Source organism: Cyprinus carpio, chromosome B4 (assembly GCF_018340385.1).
Source record: "Cyprinus carpio isolate SPL01 chromosome B4, ASM1834038v1, whole genome shotgun sequence".
Lineage (NCBI taxonomy): Eukaryota > Metazoa > Chordata > Actinopteri > Cypriniformes > Cyprinidae > Cyprinus > Cyprinus carpio.
Window position 1 is genome coordinate 36,054,556 of NC_056600.1, and position 18,980 is coordinate 36,073,535.

At 36.7% G+C, this 18,980-nt stretch overlaps 1 protein-coding gene across 4 annotated transcripts in view; it reads left to right on the plus strand.

Moving 5' to 3' along the window:
• Nucleotides 1–18,980, plus strand: part of LOC109084592 (NACHT, LRR and PYD domains-containing protein 3-like) — a 28,641-nt gene that overhangs the window by 8,277 nt on the left and 1,384 nt on the right. For 3 of the 4 annotated variants that reach the window (XM_042722545.1, XM_042722546.1, XM_042722544.1), the window contains 4 exons: nt 6,165–6,332; nt 6,630–6,794; nt 8,572–8,745; nt 18,854–18,900. In XM_042722545.1, the coding sequence (XP_042578479.1) occupies nt 6,165–6,332; nt 6,630–6,794; nt 8,572–8,745; nt 18,854–18,900 (554 nt within the window). The remainder of the gene's footprint in view (nt 1–6,164; nt 6,333–6,629; nt 6,795–8,571; nt 8,746–18,853; nt 18,901–18,980) is intronic. The other variant, XM_042722547.1, reaches the window with a different exon arrangement.

Sequence of the window (18,980 nt, forward strand, 5' to 3'; positions counted from 1 at the left end):
ACCTGTGTGTAGCACACTCAGAATTGCACAATGTTCTTGAGGTTTTCAACACTTTTCATGTGGTGCATGTGGTGTGGTGTGGTGTGGTGGGATGGGGGGAGAGGATCCTGGTTTCAGGAGCTAGGGTTGTGGATGAGGTTTCAGAGGGGGGTGAGGTGATTGGAATTGAGGGCTTTCACAGCCTGGGGGAAGAAGCTGTTGAGCAGTCTTGCAGAGTGGGCTCTGATGCTCCAGGAACGTCTTCCTGATAGCAAGAGCTGGAAGACACTGTGGGAGGGATGGGTGTGGTCTTTCACGATACTGGTAGCTTTACTGGAGCATCGTGCAAGGAAAATGCCAAGAATGGAGGGGAGAGGGTCACCGATGATCTTTGCAGCTGTGTTCACTGTCCACTGGAGGGCCTCTCCACCACATTCACCACAACCACAGTACGCAGACAGTGATGCAGCTGGTCAGCACACTCTCAATGGTTCCCCTGTAGAATGTGGTGAGGATGGGTGGAGGGAGACTTGCTCTTTTAAGTCAGCGCAGGAAGTGTAGCCACTGTTGCGCCTTCTTGGAGAGCGATGTAGTATTGGTGGTCCAGGTGAGGTCTTCTGTTATGTGCACCCCTAGGAATTTAGTGCTGCTGACTCTCTCCACAGTCAAGCTGTCGATGGTCAGTTAGGGGGTGGTCAACAGAGTTTCTCCTGAAGTCCATCACAACCCCCTTTTGTCTTACTTGCATTGAGGGACAGGTTTTTTGCACCACACCATTCAACCAGTTCTGCCACTTCTTTTCTGTAGGGTGTTTCATTATTGTTGCTGATGAGACCTACCACAGTTGTGCCATCAGCAAACTTGATGATGTGGTTGGAGCTGATCCTGGCAGTGCAGTTGTGGGTCAGCAGCGTGAAGAGCAGCGGGCTGAGCACACAGCCTTGTGGGGCACCTGTGCTCAATGTGGTAGTGCTGGAGGTGTTGTGGCCGACACGGACTGACTGAGGTCTTTCAATTAGAAAGACCAGGATCCAATTACAGAGGGAGGTATTTAGGCCCAGCAGGTTTGGTTTGTTGATGAGCTGTTGTGGGATTATTGTGTTGAATGATGAGCCAAAGTCGATGAACAGCATTCTAACATGAGTGTCTTTTTTTTCTAAATGGGTAAGAGCCAGGTAGAGGGTGGAGGAAGTGGCATCGTCTGTGGAGCAGTTTGGATGGTATGCAAACTGGAGTGAGTCAAGTTTGTTGGGGAGATTAGATTTTACATGGTGCATTACTAACCTTTCAAAGCACTTCATCATGATTAGGGTCTGTGCTATGTGATGATAATCATTCAGGCAGGACACAGGTGACTTCTTTGGTACTGGGGTGATGGTGGTGGACTTGAGACATGTGGGGACAACTGCTTGGCTTAGTGAGATGTTACAGATGTCTGTTAATACATCTGTCAGCTGTTCAGCACAATCTCTCAGTGCCCGGCCTGGTGTGTTGTCAGGACCTGCAGCCTTGTGTGGGTTAAACCTAGACTGGAGATAGAGCACCTGGTCATTGGGAGGTGTGGGTAGTTTTTGTGCAGGTTTGTAATTCTGCATTTTAAACCGTGCATAAAACTCATCAAGTGCATCTGGAAGTGATGTATCATCATCACAGGTCGGTGGCAGGGGCTTGTAATCTGTGAAAGGAGTGACATTATTTCCTTATGAAATTAATTCTTTGTGAAGCCAAACACTCAGGAACTCTCGCAAAGCAAATGCCATGTCACAAAACCATAAAACAATAAAACTGATATGGAGAGGAGATCTTCAAAGGGAACAAAAGACACCTCTCCCCTTGCTCATGTACGCCCCCCTTCTCCCACTGCCCCCCGCCCTCTCTGCCTCTCTCTCTTTTCCCCCAAAATGTTTCACTTAAAGTTCATCAAGAAAATGCATATCCCACATATCATGTATCTTGTGAACCTGTTGTTTTTCCTCTTCATGTTTGAGGTGTCATTTTAAAGGTCTCTGTGTGACTGGTAAAATGGTCTCAATTTCACAGTAGTCACTTGTATTATGAGAAATATTGAAAACCTGTGTAGAACTGTGTTCTTCTGAGGAATGAGTGTGTCCCACTTTAGGGTCTGCGAGAATGCTAATCTGTCTCCAAGCCAGGTGTGACCCTGGGTCCGCGAGAACCTAAAAAACCAAAGGGTACTGATTTGAAGATTTGTTTGTTTTTCTTATTTGGGTATATAAGGGAACTGACAAAACATTACTTGGGCGATTTATGTAGCCAGAAAGCCCGTAATATGGTGTGTGTCTCTTTACTCCATATTATGTATTTTCCTGAAGTCAGGTATTCATCTTTTACTCTTAGATTAATCTTTAAGAATTTTATGTCTTGTATTGATTTGATATGTCTGAATTGGCTATGTAATTGGCATAATATTTACCCAACTGGTAATAAATTGTTACATTTTATTTATTCTGACTTACTCTGAAATTATTTTCTCAAGTAGATTAAAGTGGAATTTGGTATTACCGCAAAACTGCGTTCAGGATGGATCATAGAGAAGACTCAATGAATGGAGCATGGGGCACATCATTTGAGACCTTTTTGATTTCTGACTATCATTGCCTTAGCAAGTTGCAGTTTCTGTGAATATGCAAAAACTATGCTTTTTGTTACGAGCAAACAGAGCGCGGCCGACTTAAAAGTAAGTCCTCTGATCGATACCTAGTCCCTAATGAATGAATATTTGAAAGTATGGGATTTCCAGAATACTCCAATATCTAAATTAATAAACAATCAATATCTGTGATCAGTTTTTGATAGAAATATTGCCCAAATTTAATGATTGCGTAAAATTGGAGTCAGATTAAACATGGAGCTAGACTAAAATTTAAACTAAATCCTGATAAATCCTGATAAATTCAGAAGCACAAGTAAAAGACTGAATACGCATTAAACCATTGACCAGGCCGCTGGATTCCACTTTTTGGGCTGGCAGGTGGATTCTTAGAAGTTAAACTCCGCTCACACCGAAGAGCTGCTGTCTGCTTCGGAGGCCGTCACCATCACCGACCCCCACTACTGAATCTCGCCCACAGCGAAGGCAACACAAGCGGTGTGAGATAATAACTAAATAAATGCAATAATAACTTTCTGAAAATCATGTGTCATGTTGTTGTTTAGCCACATTTCAGTGAAAACAAACATGCAACACTCCCTTGTCTCATGCTGTGTAGTCCTACAGCAGTCGAATTAGGTCCAGTTTATTTTCTAGTGAGTGTACATTTGACAGCAAGGTTGTTGGAAGAGCTGGTCTTGTTGGGTTAGCCTTTAGCCTAGTTTGTATGCCTCCATGCTTGTCACATTTGTGTTCCCTCTCACACCTCCTTGTGCGGGTAGCAGCAGTAGGCGAGTCTGCGGTCTCAGGGTCTGTCTTCTGCAGTAAACAAAAGGTATCTTAGCTTCTCAGTAGTCACTGGTGATGGGTGTAGTTTTCTGATGTTTCTGTTGCTTTTCCTCTGGTATTGAGATAGAGGAGACGAAAATAACTGATATTTAAACACAGTTTTTAGGACCCAGAGCAGCTGCTGCATCTGACACCGCCACCATCTTGGATTCTTGTCTATGTGAGAGCTGATGATTGTAGAGTTCAGTGTGAAAGATGAAGAATTCAGTGTGAGGGATACAAAACTGACAGCTAATAGATTTGGACTTCTTGTGCTCTAATGGTGTAAACACCAATCAGGCATAACATAATGACCACCTTCCTAATATTGCGCTGGTCACCCTTTTGCTGCCAAAACAGCCCTGACCTGTTGAGGCATGGACTCCACTAGACCCCAGAAGGTGTGCTGCGGTATCTGGCACAAAGATGTAAGCTTCAGATCCTTTAAGTGCTGTAAGTTGCGAGGTGGGGCCTCCATGGATCAGACATGTTTGTTCAGCATATCCCACAGATGCTTGATTGGACTGAAATCTGTCAACACCTCAAGCTCGGTGTTGTGCTTCTCAAACCATTCCTGAACCATTTTTGCTTTGTGGCAGGGTGCATCATCCTACTGAAAGAAGCCACAGCCACCTGGGAATACCGTTTCCATGAAAGGGTGTATATGGTCTGCAACAATGCTTAGGTAGGTGGTACGTGTCAAAGTAACATCCAAAAGGATTGCAGGACCCAAGATTTCCCAGCAGAACATTGCCCAAAGTATCACACTGCCTCCGCTGGCTTGCCTTCTTCCCATAGTGCATCTTGGTGCCATGTGTTCCCCAGGTAAAAGGAAGCATGATTCTTCAGACCAGGGCACCTTCTTCCATTGCTTTGTGGTCCATTTCTGCATCTGCAACAAACTGTGATGCACTGTATATTCTAACACCTTTCCATCAGAACCAGCATTAACCTCTTGAGCAATTTGAGCAACAGTAGCTTCTCTATTGGACCGGAGCACATGGGCCAGCCTTCGCTCACAACAAACATCAATTAAATTCCAATGAACATGAACCCCTGCTCACCACCACCACTGTTTCCATTGTCAATAATCATAATCAAAATCCAGATCGGTGTTTGTACAGAACAGGACAAAAGTTTGGAAACATTACTATTTTTAATGTTTTTGAAAGAAGTCTCTTCTGCTTATCAAGCCTGCATTTATTTGATCAAAAATACAGAAAAAACAGTAATATTGTGAAATATTATTACAACTTAAAATAATAGTTTTCTATTTGAATATACTTATTCTATTCTATTTGAATTAAAAAATAATTTATTCCTGTGATGCAAAGCTGAATTTTCAGCATCATTACTCCAGCCTTCAGTGTCACATGTAACATCCAGTCTATCACATGATCATTTAGAAATCATTCTAATATTCTGATTTATTATGAGTGTTGGAAACAGTTCTGCTCTCTAATATATTTGATGAATAAAAGGTTAAAAAGAACTGCATTTATTCAAAATAAGAAAAATTCTAATAATATATATTCTAATAATATATATTTTTTACTATCACTTTTTATCAATTTAACACATCCTTGCTGAATAAAAGTATTGATTTTATTAAAAAAAAGAAAGAAAAAAAATTACTGACCCCAAATTACTGACCAGTAGTGTATATTGTTATTACAAACTATTTATATTTTAAAAACATAGCTTCTTTTTTCTTTTTCTTTTTTTTTTTTACTGTTTATTCATCAAAGTATCCTAAAAAAGTATCACATGTTCTGAAAAATATTAAGCAGCAGAACTGTTTCCAACTTTGATAATGAATCATCATATTAGAATGATTTCTAAAGGATCATGTGATAATGATCCTAAAAATTCAGCTTTGCATCACAGAAATAAATGATAATTTAAAGTATAATAAATTTAAAAAACAATTATTTTAAATTGTAATAATATATCACAATATTACATTTTTTTTCTGTATTTTTGAACAAATAAATGCAGGCTTGATGAGCAGAAGAAACTTCTTTCAAAAACATTAAAAATAGTAATGTTTCCAAACTTTTGACCTGTACTGTAGGTTTACTGTCTAAATAAATACAATTTGTTCATTGCAAAAAGTTTTACATTTCTTTTTTAATAGCAGCAGTCTCTCTAAACAGCGCTGTTATTACCTCGCTAGTGAGAAATGTCATGTGTAGCCTTTAAGTTGCTACACTATATAGACTAACTGATAAAATCATCAGGGCAGCGCTGACAACACCTTTTTATGCAAACTGTGAGACAGAAAACTTGTGCATGTATATTTATTCATTTAATTTATTTGTTCATTGCATTTTAATAATTTTTTTTTGCAATAATAAATGAAACACAAAAGTCCTTAGGCATAGGTTATCTATATTATTTGTTGTACCTGCAATAATACCTTTCGAAAAATCGTCTGTCATGTTGTTGTTTTTGTTAGTCGTTTCTACGTTAGATTGATAAATGAGGCCCAACGAGTGCTTGCTTCTCTCTATGATAACTAGACATGTCTCTTACTGCTGATTGCCTGCAAGTGTGTTTTTCAAATATTGCTTAGTGCACCTTTAAAAGTAGCTCCAACAGGTTTAATAAAAAATCTGATGTATTCAGTGATTCCTGAGTTTACTTCAACTGTATCAATAGTCAAGTGTTTTTTGTCAAATGTGTTTCAGATTATAAACATTACCTGATTAACACATTAATGTAGTTTGTTTTGTTCTCAACACAGGCTTTGTGGGTGTGATCTCACTGCTCTGTCCTGTGAAAGTTTGTCTTCAGCTTTACAGTTATCAAACTGTGTCCTGGGAGAGCTGGACCTGAGTAACAATGACCTGCAGGATTCAGGAGTGAAGCTTCTTTCTGATGGACTGAAGAACTGTAAGCTGGGGATACTGAGGTAATTTTGGTTCTCCATTTAAAAAAATTAGCCAACATGACACGACGAAGAGAGTGAAGTTTTCTTTGAAAATGATTGCAAATTTGAAATTTGATTTATACATTATACATTTTAGTACAATACTGTCAAAGTTGACTGTTTGGAACTATGTTTGTTAACCAAATAGAGCAAAATCAAAGTTCACAGCAGTGCAGTCGCACATCTCTGAGCAACGTCCATTCATACAGGCACTTGCTTCATTCTTGAATGAATCAGCTGTCTGGACGTTTAATGTTGTTTGCTTTGTTCTCCAAACAGGCTACAGTTCTGTAATCTCACTTCTCAGTCCTGTGAAAGTTTGTCTTCAGTTCTTCAATTGCCTAATTGTGTCCTGAGAGAGCTGGACCTGAGTAACAATGACCTGAAGGATTCAGGAGTGAAGCTTCTGGATGGACTGAAGAGCTGTAAGCTGGAAATACTGAGGTAAATGGTTTTCCATTAAAAAATATATATATATCCAAATGCTACCACAATAACTGACTGTTACGTTTGTCACCAAATGTGTAATCTGCTCTCAGGGAAATGGCAGAACAAGAGATAAATACATTTGTATGGATGTGATTTTATTCATATTCATACAAATGCACATTTTGACTGTATTTTGAATATAAGATTGAAATTTTACAATTGCCAAAAAATTACTAAAGAAACTGCAAAATATATTTATTTCATCTCAGCCGGGCTGCCCAAATGACAATGTTGTGGGCCCCTCTAAGCCTCTGGGCATTATGCACTCTGTCCCCCTTTTCCCCTGTTTGTGATGCCCCTGCAATTGTGTGTGCATCGTGTACTTTCTATCTTGGAAATGGTCCAAAATTACCACTTGCCAAGTGCCAAATATAAGTAAAACTGGTCTTGGAAAGTTTATGAACTAGTGTTACTTGCCAGTTAGGCTGATAACTTTTTTTATGAATTCTAACAATGCATGGTTGTAAGCACATGATACGGTTTAGTTTGATTATCATGTGTTCTCTTGATCCAGTGTTTTCAGTGTCTCGGAGCAGCTTAGTTCACAGTAAATGCTGCTCCACACAAACTCCATCTCATACAAATGCTGCAAGTTTGGGCCACTTATAGAATGGATGAGAAAATGCAACATCTGTCAAACATTTTTCCAACCTTCTTTTATTTGATTGGCCATCTCATTCACTTTGACCTGGATAAGCACTGTTTGATTTCAATTATTTATTCGTTTTTAAATTAAATTAGTATTTTTATTAATTTATTGAAAAGATACATTCAAACACTTTGGCAAATATATAATTCCATCAACTGAAAGGACAAAAACAATTACAAAGAGAATGATAATCAGTAAGGAGAGTTAAGCATGACATGTATTAGCTTGAAAAAATGCATTTTTACAGCTACAATACAAAAACAATCAAACATGCAATCATATGTTACAAATCATGCTATACTCTCTAAAATTATGTAATTTTTTTTTAATTCTCTTATAATAAATAGATTATATCACTGACCTCACACTGAGTGCTGTGTGCTTGGAACTGAGGGTTGAAATATATTTATCTTTAGGTAAAATAGAGCACAGATCACTGCCACTTTTTAGTCAGATAACCAATCACAGCAGAGTAGGGGTGGGACTAATACCACACTGACCAACTGTCACACCCTGCTTGTACTATTACTGTACAACAATGGAGATATTAATATTGCTTGTCTCTGAATATTTATGGTTTTACCAAGCAGAATTGCCAGACTACCATAATATTATTATGAAAAATGATGCTTAAACATTTAATTCACAATGTGTCTATTACTACAACAGATATTCTGTATCATAGTAAACACAGCGTCTAAACTAAAAAAAAAAAAAACGCTGCACTCTCAAATTCTCACAGCAGAGTGCCTGGCGTTTTAAATGCTTTAGTGGACACATGGCCTTAAAGGTGTACATGTAGTGTAGTCAAACAACCACAACTATTAGTCAATCATAGCAGTGGCCATTTACACAATCCATCACGCCTCTTCAAACAGAGTGTTCTGATGACGAGGGTTAAATTAATAGGGTTAAAACAGGACAGGAAATAGCTTATTATTTCTAAATAGTTTTTATGTAGAATTCTTGATAACATTATAAGTGGACCTTAGAGAACAGTACAAAATAAAAAGGCAGACCATGACCCCTTTAAAACTGAATGTCTGATTGTCAAGCTAATGTCATGTGGGGTTGTTTTTGTAGGTTGTCTGGCTGTATGGTGACAGAGGAAGGCTGTGGTTATTTGTCAGCAGCTTTGAGTTCAAACCTCTCACACCTGAGAGAGCTGGATCTGAGCTACAATCACCCAGGAGATTCAGGAGTCAAGCTGCTCTCTGAAAAACTGGAGGATCCAAACTGCTCACTGGACAAACTCAAGTATGTTGAACGAGACAAGTTTAGGTTTTATTATTTCAACTATTTGTATATATATATATATATATATATATATATATATATATATATATATATACTGGGTATGTGTGTGTGTGTGTGTGTGTGTGTGTGTGTGTGTGTGTGTATGCAAAGACACATACAGACACACACACACAGGGGGCGCAACCAAAATAACAAATGTGTTGTGTAAATAAGTTCAGACCACTCATTTGCATACCGAAACGCTGGACAACTGTCAATCACTGTTTAAACTAGTACTCTATAAGATTGATCTATAAGATCTATAAACCTGAAAGCATAAATCTAGGCTATGCACTGCTGGTTTCACAGCAGAATGCAAAATTGAGATTTCATTCACAGTTTCACTCTGCAGTGCTATACCCAGTAGTGCATGACCTAATAACCCTGCGAATATCGCATTTTGCTTAAATTCTAAATGGGCTTTTCAATACAATACTGATTTTGGTATAAATGTTTATCACATTTTGGAACCAAACTCTTCATATACTTGCTTGCTATGCCAAAATAAAAGCTTGCTTATTTTAGTTTTACAAAATAATGAAAATTCATATAAAATATAAAAGAAAAATCAAAATGCAAATATTAGCATTGTATTTTTAAGTGTAATATATATTTTTTTTAATACTTTTTATTTTAAAATATAATAGTATTAGTACTCTCTATTTATTATTATGTTTATTTTATTTATAAATACAAAATAAATAAAGTGCAGTAATACTATTATCAGTATTATTAATTATTGAATTTTATAGTTACATTTAAAGAGTCCCACTATGTGCAGTGTCAGCACCAAATGAAATCTCCAGGTGCTCACATAAGAACTAGGCTTAAAAACTTATGTGCACCCCTATATATATATATATATATATATATCTATATATATATATATATATATATATATATATATATATATATACATACATAGATATGTATATGTGAGCAATATCACACTTGTAGCAGTGCAACATGGCTTTATATCGACACGGCTGTGATTCAGCCGTAGGTAATAACAACGTGCTGATATATAGCTATTTTGCACTGCTATAATTGTAATATTGCATCTATACAACAGTTCGATGGCATGGCAAGCGTGTGTAAATACAGATGGTAGACAACCAAAATGGGTACTACCGCCGCCGCAGGGCCGCGGCGTTAACTGCAAGTCAGTCGCGTGTTAAATTAATTCGCGAAACTACCGCCAGGTGGCGCAAAGGGATGGATTGCGAACTAAATGTAATTGTAAAATGAGATAAAAGGAGGAGGTAAAACAACAATAACATTATGATATGTAATTATTTCTAGTTACTAGCCGTTCATTTGTCATTATTCAACTAATCACAGGTTTATATTAAATTTACATCTATAATCCATAATGAGCCTTAATATATTCTGCGCTCAAGCACATGTAAAGTTTGCCACAAAGCACAGGCAGAAGTAGCCCAATAATTGTAAAAAAGGAGACATTTTAATTATTTATTAATAAACACATTTTTTCTTGTCGGCTGCAAGATGAAATTCACAGTGCTGACTTAATCCACATGGATTCGCCTTTAAAGAGAAATGCAACCTTCACAGATTACATAATGCTTTCGTTCTGAATTGATATATTTCTCATGTATGTGAGACACCACAATTTTAAGTTAATTCATTATCAGGAAAAATTTCAAGTGATCTAGAGGGCGCCTCCCTGTCCTGCATGCGCATTAATAATTTTGGCACAAACACTTGAATATGAATAATAATTCACATTTTGCAAATGCATTACAAGCGTAAATTATTTTTTACATGCAAAAGATTTGTTATGAAGATAAAACAAATAATAATAAATACAAAACAAAAAACAATAAATCAGACAAATTTACACACCTGCATTTAAATGCGGCTGCAATTTTATTTTTTCGCGGTAATTTTTATTTTTTACTTAAATTATATGAAAGTAAGTAAAGAAGGCTCCCTTTTAAAATCACTGAAGTTGTCAATTAATGAAGCTCTTATTTACATTGTTTGTATTTTGTTGATTATAATGAGAGAACTTGAGTTTAAACATGAGAGCGTTCTATTAATCCGTCCATTCTTTAGACTTTCAATGATTTAGCTAAATCGTGCAGGTTTAATTTATTAGTTTCTTATTTTAATTAGGCCTAAATAATGAGCGAGGAAATTATACAGTGCCTCACGTTTTACTGAAATAAAGAAAATAATTTATAAAACACGCAACAATTTCTTAATCAGTGTACAGACAAATATATTTTCCCAAGAAGTTGTCTGTCAAAATAAAGGACAGGTAACCAATAACAAAAATGCATGTTGTTTTATTAAAGGAATTTTAAAATATAAATTAAAATATAGGCCTAATATATGAGAATATTGACATTTTGCATATAAATCCATGTAGCCAAGCTCACTAAAATAGGCTACCACTTTTAATGCTCTGATGCAAAGTAAACCACAATTTATTTTGAATAATATAACACATAATTCATATTATATAAATAATACTGCACACCTATTAAATGTGTCAAATCTAAAATATGGTGTAATACTTTGTAGCTTAGAGAAAATATAAGCACAGGCACAGGCTTGACATTTATCCTGCTTGAATTCGTTCTAAGAAATGCACATAACTTCATAATTACCAAACTTTCATCTGTGAATATTAAATATTTTAACTATAGTGTTTTTTCTTTCATATTTCCCTGACTGCAGCCATCAAATGTAACACATCAGCGAGGCAAAGCTGTCCTCTATTTGCGAAAATGTGCTTTGATCGCTTGTTTGAAAACTTGTGATTAAGCGCCACTCAGCGGTCAAAAGCTGCAAATGCACTTTACAGGCCTTGTGTGTCTGGCGGCAGTAGAAAAATTTCGTTTTGGATGTCCACCTACTGTACATAAGAAACAACAATGTTGAGTGTCTTTAAAACCCTCTTTTGAGTTTCTTCATTAAAAGCTTATTGTATTACTGTATTAAAAGCTTTGTATGTAGAGTAAGGTATTATGAGAGAGAGATTGACTGAGCAAGTGTGATTACCTTTATCTGATACAGCATTTATTCTTCACCTCAATCTCATATAAACAATAAAACTTTGTTAGTTTGAATATCCACTGAGCAAAGACATATCTTTGTCTTGTACTATCCTTACATCTGTTAAGGGTGATTTCCGATGACAGCGCTGATCACTGCATTTGTTGGCTGTGTCTTACAAGGTGTTGTTGAAAGTAAAAATAACTTATTTACAACCCTGTTCCAGTATTTTCCAATATAAAAGTCTTTACTGCTGACTCAGTCATAAAAACAGCCTCTTGTCATCATCTAACGGTGGAATAATGTATCAACATCACAAACACACACACAGTTTCTCAATACTAATTATAATTATTATTAAATACTAATATTGTTTATATAAAATTATTTATTGAATAATAAGATTTGATCAACATTAGCCATCATAAAAGGGCCATTCTACGGAAATGTCCACTTTTGGTATGGCAAGATGACTTAAAATGTATTTCTTTTTCTAACATTTAAACTTAGACAACATTATTTTGACTTTATGAAAAAAATATATATATAGACAGGAAAAAAAAATATATATTTTTTTTTAAATCTTTTTTTAATGCAATTATTTAAAGACCACATGTACCATTTGTTTTGTCACTGGTGTTACCTTCTTTGACAATATTAATGGTTTTTGTGAAATATTATTTCTGTTTTTTTCAAGCACATTTAGTCAGATTTACAGAAATATAATGAAAATGCAGGAAATAAGGTTCTTATGTTTTATTTAATGTGACAGAAAAAAACACAGTAACAATTCAGTTCAATTCAATTAAATTTTATTTGTATAGCGCTTTTCACGATACAAATCATTGCAAAGGAATTTTACAGAAAATTACATTTTTACAATATTTAGTAGTAGCTTATCAGTGGTGACTCAGTTAATGTACATATGGCAGAAATGTACGGAAAAATCAATAAAGACAATCAAACAAATGATGAACACTATTAACAGCAATTATTAAATAATTCAATCAAATTTCTATCAAAATGTGGTAGTTCTGTATGTTGTTTCAAGGTTGGCATCATCTGAGGTCCTCTGAGGTGTTGGCATCATCTCTTCTCAGGTGTGCTGGATCCAGACTGAAGCTTGTGTAAATCCTGGTTACAGAAACAAAAATAGACATAATTAAGCGTAGCTGCTGTTCCAACCAAGCAAAATTGATGTGTTTAACCCAAGCTGAAGAATAATAATGTGTATTTGCTCAGATATAATTGCACTCCAAGATTATGAAATGCATTATTTGAATGCTTGGCCAAAGAGATGAGTCTTTAATCTAGATTTAAACAGAGAGAGTGTGTCTGAATCCTGAACGTTATCAGGAAGGCTATTCCAGAGTTTGGGAGCCAAATGCAAAAAAGCTCTATCTCCTTTTGTGGACTTTTACTTTGTCCAGAGTTTTGCGACCTTTGGGATTGTGATGTATAGTAACGTGGTAGAAGACTAGTCAGGTACTGTACGCAGGAGCTAACCCATTAAGGGGCTTATAGAGAAGTAATAATATTTTGTAACTGATACGGAACTTAATAGGTAGCCATAGCAGAGACTGTAAAAAAGTGTTCCTATGGCTCAGTGGTAGGGCATTGTGTTAGCAGCGCAAAAGGTCATGGGTTCAATTCCCAGGGAGCACACGTACTGGTAAAAAATGTATATCCTGAATGCACTGTAGGTCGCTTTGGATAAAAGCGTCTGCTAAATGCATAAATTAAATAAAAATTGGGGTAATATGATCATATTTTCTTGATCTGATAAGGACTCTAGCTGCTGCATTTTGGACTACCTGTAGCTTGTTCATTGAAGATGCAGGATAACCACCTAGCAGTGCATTACAATAGTCCAGTCTAGAGGTCATGAATGCATGAACTAGGTTTTCTGCATCAGAAACGGGTAACATGTTTTGTAACTTGGCAATGTTTCTAAGATGGAGGAATGCTGTTTTTGTAACATGGGAAATATGATTTTCAAAAGACAAGTTGCTGTCTGGAATAACACCCAGATTTTTGACTGTAGAGGAAGTAACATCCGTCCGTACATCCGTCTAGTTCCGAACTGTAATCCAAGAGATTCTGTGTTTTTTGATTCAATAATAATATCAAATTTTCAAATTTAAAATAGCAGAGGACCTAGGACAGATCCTTGTGGCACTCCATATTTTACTGTTGATAAATGAGATGACTCCCTATTTAAATTAACAAAGTGGTAGTGATCGGACAGGTAGGATGTAAACCATCTTAAAGCCTGCTCTACGATACCTGTATAGTTTTGTAATCAATCTGTGAATATGTCATGATCTATAGTGTCGAACGCAGCACTGAAATTCTTCATAGAGATCAATTTTTGCAGGAAAGAGCACAATTGAGCAGACACTAATTTTTCTAAAATTTTAAACATAAATGGAAGATTTGAAATGTGTCTGTAATTTGCCACTTCACTAGAATCTAGTTGTGGTTTCTTAAAGGGTTAGTTCACCCAATCGTTATCTTTAGGTCACATCCCAAAAACATTCAAGCTGGCGGATATTAAGCCTCTTATTAAAGGGTTAGTTCACCCAAAAATAAAAAAAAACATTAATTAATCACCCACACTCACGTCCCAAACAAACAAGAAATACCTCATCTCACCTACGGAACACAGTTTAAGATATTATCTGAACAAATATTTCGGGGGAATCTAAGATAAGGGGGCAAAATGCCCCAGTAAAATTATGTTATCTATGGCTGTCACGAATGAAATGATGTGAAATTAATGAAAAGTGTCATCTGCAATAGATTTTCTTTATCGCGGATTGCATGCGTGGGAGTGTTATAATCAACGTTTGCTTATTTTTTTTTTTATCTAAAAATCTCACTTTCAATGGGCATGGCGCGTGAGTGTGAACAATGTGGTTGACAGTCTAGGTAATTAATATGTAAAATAATCCAATGTGCCCTCTTCCCAGACATTTCTAAGATACATTTGACATATTTAACATCAAAACAAATAAAACTGGATTACCTGAGATCGTCGATTCGGCGGATCCATCTCGGCTCGTCTTGATTGAACTTAAGTGAACTTATTCCATGTGTGATGGGTCGTTCGCGAACAGTGTTGCCAACTTCTTTCAATGAAAAGTCACTAAATGTCGCTAGATGACGTCATACGTTAATTAGCATATTCATGACGTAAGTGCGTCGTATTTTCTTGCCTCCCTGTGCTTACATACTGCATTTTAATGCAGCCAAATTCGCAATAAAACTGTTTTTTATTATTATATTTTAATGTTTCTGTTGACAAACAACCGGACATGAATATTATAATGACTGCAACGCGGTCCATTAAGACTACATAACCAGCTCTCAAAGATATTAATCTGCATTTGAAAAATCCTATTCCGACATTGTCTAATGAAATCAAATACCGCGTCACGATTAAGACAATGGTTGTGCTGTGATTTCGGCTATACTCGCATGTAAAATAGAGTTAGAAGCAACAGAATATTTTTTTAACTGAAAGTGCTGCTCCTCTGCGCTCACTGAACAGAGCAGATGCAGACAGAGAGATGCGCGCGCTGGGAAAGAGAGAGACCTCGCGCTCGTCGCGGCAGTACCAGAGAGTCTCAGAGACTAAATAAGGTTTGTCCAGGCAAGTCGCTAGATTTGTCGCTAGTCGCTTTTTCCGAAAAAAGTCTGAAAAGTCGCTAAATCTAGCGACAAAGTCGCTAAGTTGGCAACACTGTTCACGAATAAGCCGACTCTAAGAGCCGCTCTTGTAGGTGAACAACGAGAGCTGGCTTGCATATCTGAAGAGCCGACAGTATTTAAAAAAATATATATATATAGCCTATAGAAAATAAATCATTATGTAATAATGAAATAATGGATGCATTTTATTTTATTTAAAATAATTGACTAATTCAAAGAACAAAAAAATATTATATAGGCCTAAAGGCACATATTCGTTTCGACTGTCTGATCAGCCTCACATTCTGTTCCTGTCAATCATACACGAGGTGTCAACCAATTATATGGCATGAGGGAGGGGCCGAGCCATCACAGACACCACACACACAGTGTCAAACTCGGAGAAGAAACCGCATCAGCCCCTCGAATAGTAAGGCAGCTTGCATTTCTGAATGCAAATCTCTCATAAAAGAAAAATATGATCAGCATTGTGTGTGTGTGTGTTCATGCTAGTTATACAAAACATAACTAGTGAGATAGTTCATGCTGGTTATATAACATGCCAAAAAAGAGGGACCAGTTTAATCCTTTCTCAGTTATTTATTTTTTCTTTAATATGGGTTCTATTATGTTGTTCATATTCAGATTGTATTTGTTTTCTAATGTTGTTGTTTCTATACATTAAAAGTTGTAATTTAAATGCAAATGTTTAATAGTATTCTTTTTTCATAACAAATCAATGCATTTTTTAAAGAAATTGTGAGACATTGTGAGTATGACTTCATTTAATAATTTAATTAGAATTGTTTTCACACCTATCATAGTCAAAACATTATTGTTTTTTAAAGAACCGTTTGTGAGCCAAAAGAGCCGGCTCTTTTCAGTGAGCCGAGTCAAACGAGCCGGCTCACGAAAAAGAGCGAAATGCCCATCACTTTGTGTTCCGTAATGCGGTTCAATATCAACCAATAAGATTCCATGTACGATGTCACGTTTTCATTGGTCAGTCGTTGAAGCCTATTTCTGATTGGTTGTTGCCGTTTTGACAGCGTTTATGCCAAGAGCAAAGAGACAGTAATCGAAGAGAAGAGTACTTGGCCATCTTGAAGTGCACGGGACACAGTCTAAGCACATACACGCTTACTTTAAGCGAAGAGGAGAGATTCGCGATTGCACTGAACAAGTTTTAAGTGCAGGCATACTCTCTGAGCGAGCCCAGAGAACATTCTTACAAGAGCAACGTGTATCTGAGAGCGTGCGCCCAGTTCCCCGACGCCGAGCAGAGGGTCAGCTCCGCACATCATATTCAGCGCGCGGTACTTTCACACCACAATAGCGCATTATATTAATGTACTTTCACAACACAATAATGCACTCTCGACATTTGACAGGGAAATAACGCCATAACTTTGTAGCATTCCAGGCAAGTCACGCCAAACTTCCTGATCGCAAGGAATTGTAGCTAGATAATTAATTTTATTGCAACTTTATATTGCCTTAAAGTCTATTTCTACCGTGTACCACTTGCATAAACACCGCATCTGTAAGCAATATTATCCGTAGGGGCTGCCACTGTTGTTTCGCAGGCTATGTGACGTCAGAGCTCGGAACTGGGAGTACATCGATCTAGTACAAGTTCACGGGTGGGAAGTCACGGGTTTGACTGCCGTTCCAGTGCACTTTCACGGGTAGAAGGTTGGAAAAACACGGGTTGCCTGGAACGCGGCATAAGGTAACAATAAAACATATGGTGCAGAAAAAATAAAACATTTCATAGGGCCCTAAATGGAATTTTTATTAAACTTTTAATAAATTGATGTGAAAATGTATAAGTTTCCTGATTTTAATTAATTACACTTGCTTTTTGATTAATAAAATTTAATTAACCATTATAAAAAAGAGTCAAGAAAAATTAAAACTGAAAAAAAAGGAATTTGGAAAAAAATAAAAAGGAATTTGGAAAAAAATAAAACGGAATTTGGGAAAAAATAAAACGGATTTCATAGGGCCCTTCATATGGGACACAAAAGTGGAAACACTTCAGGAGTGCTGAAGTCGTCATCAGATTGGTTGAATTCTACAGGATTTCTGCGAGACGTGTGTGTCGTGTTCTTTAACGTTCCGCCTGGAAACAAAGATGCCGTGGCGCCAAACCCCCTCACGAAAGAAGAAAGCCGCCATGTTTACAACTGTGATGACAACCGCTTATCAGGATCAACTAAACACTGGATTTTCAAAAGTATGTGAAATAAAGTCCGGAGCACAGAATCTTTAAAATATGTCAGAGAGTTTTACACACTGTTATTGTAGCGACATTTCCACGCCTCGAAACATGATGATGAACGAAATGAACTGTGATTGGTTGTTTGACATGTCAGTCAAACAGCCTCATGGGCGGGCCTTAGCCAATGAAAGCTACCATGAATTCCAGACCTTCTCAAAATAGTTCCATGTTCCCCATTCCAGACCTTGTCTTGTGAGCTCTGTGCTGAAAAAGAAGAAATTTCCTTTCTGTTTTTATTGGGTGCAAGGTCCATCACTCAGAAAGTGTAGAACAGATACATGCGGGTTTGTGGCTTGTAGATAATTCAGCACCAGATTCATGTGTTCCCATATAGCTGGGGGCTTTTGTGTTTGTAGGGTTACACTGTGCTAAAACAGTTGGGATCTTTTTCACCACCTATGTACAAAACACCAATGTGCAGAGTAGCTTGTTGGTGTGAGGAACCAAAGTGGATAGCTTGAACCTCTGAGCTGTATTTGCATGTGTAGTTTTCAGAGAAGTCGATGTGGATCACTGCCTCCTCTTTTGTCAGGTTCTTTTTCAACTCTCTGCACTCGGAGTACTGTTGATTTATGTTGAATGTGTCTTTTGAATTTTGAATTTCAGAATGTTTATCTGTCAGTCCTTTTGGTTTTTAAATTCATGTGTTATTATTTTTGTTTTATGTGTTTATGGTTTGATTTTTATGTATACCAGTAAAAAAAAACAAAAACTAAATCTTAAAAATAAAAATACTAGTATCCGTAAATGTGTCACTCAAAAAGCAGTACACATTCATCTAGTGAAGATGTTACAGTTTATTTATTTATTTTTTAAATGAGAAGAGTCATTCTTCAAGCGCTTCTGTCTTTTTTACTTTTATGTTGTGCCTAAAATGTATGTCACTTAATGACTTTTTTGTTTAATCAGTGATGATTGGGGCTCCCAAGTAATCCCCCTAATGTCGTTCCATCAGGGAACAAAGGTTACGTACGTAAGCAAGATGTTTTTTTGCTGTGAGATGTGTGTGTGTGTGTGTGTGTGTGTGTTTACTCACTAAATGTGTCTGTGTGTGTGTGTGTTTTCTAGTGTGGATCATGGAGGAGAATCCAGGATTACAGCAGGAATAAAGAAATGTATGTCTACATTTAAATTACATTTACATTAAGTCGTTTGGCCGATGTTTTTATTCAGAGCGACTATAAAAATAATTAAA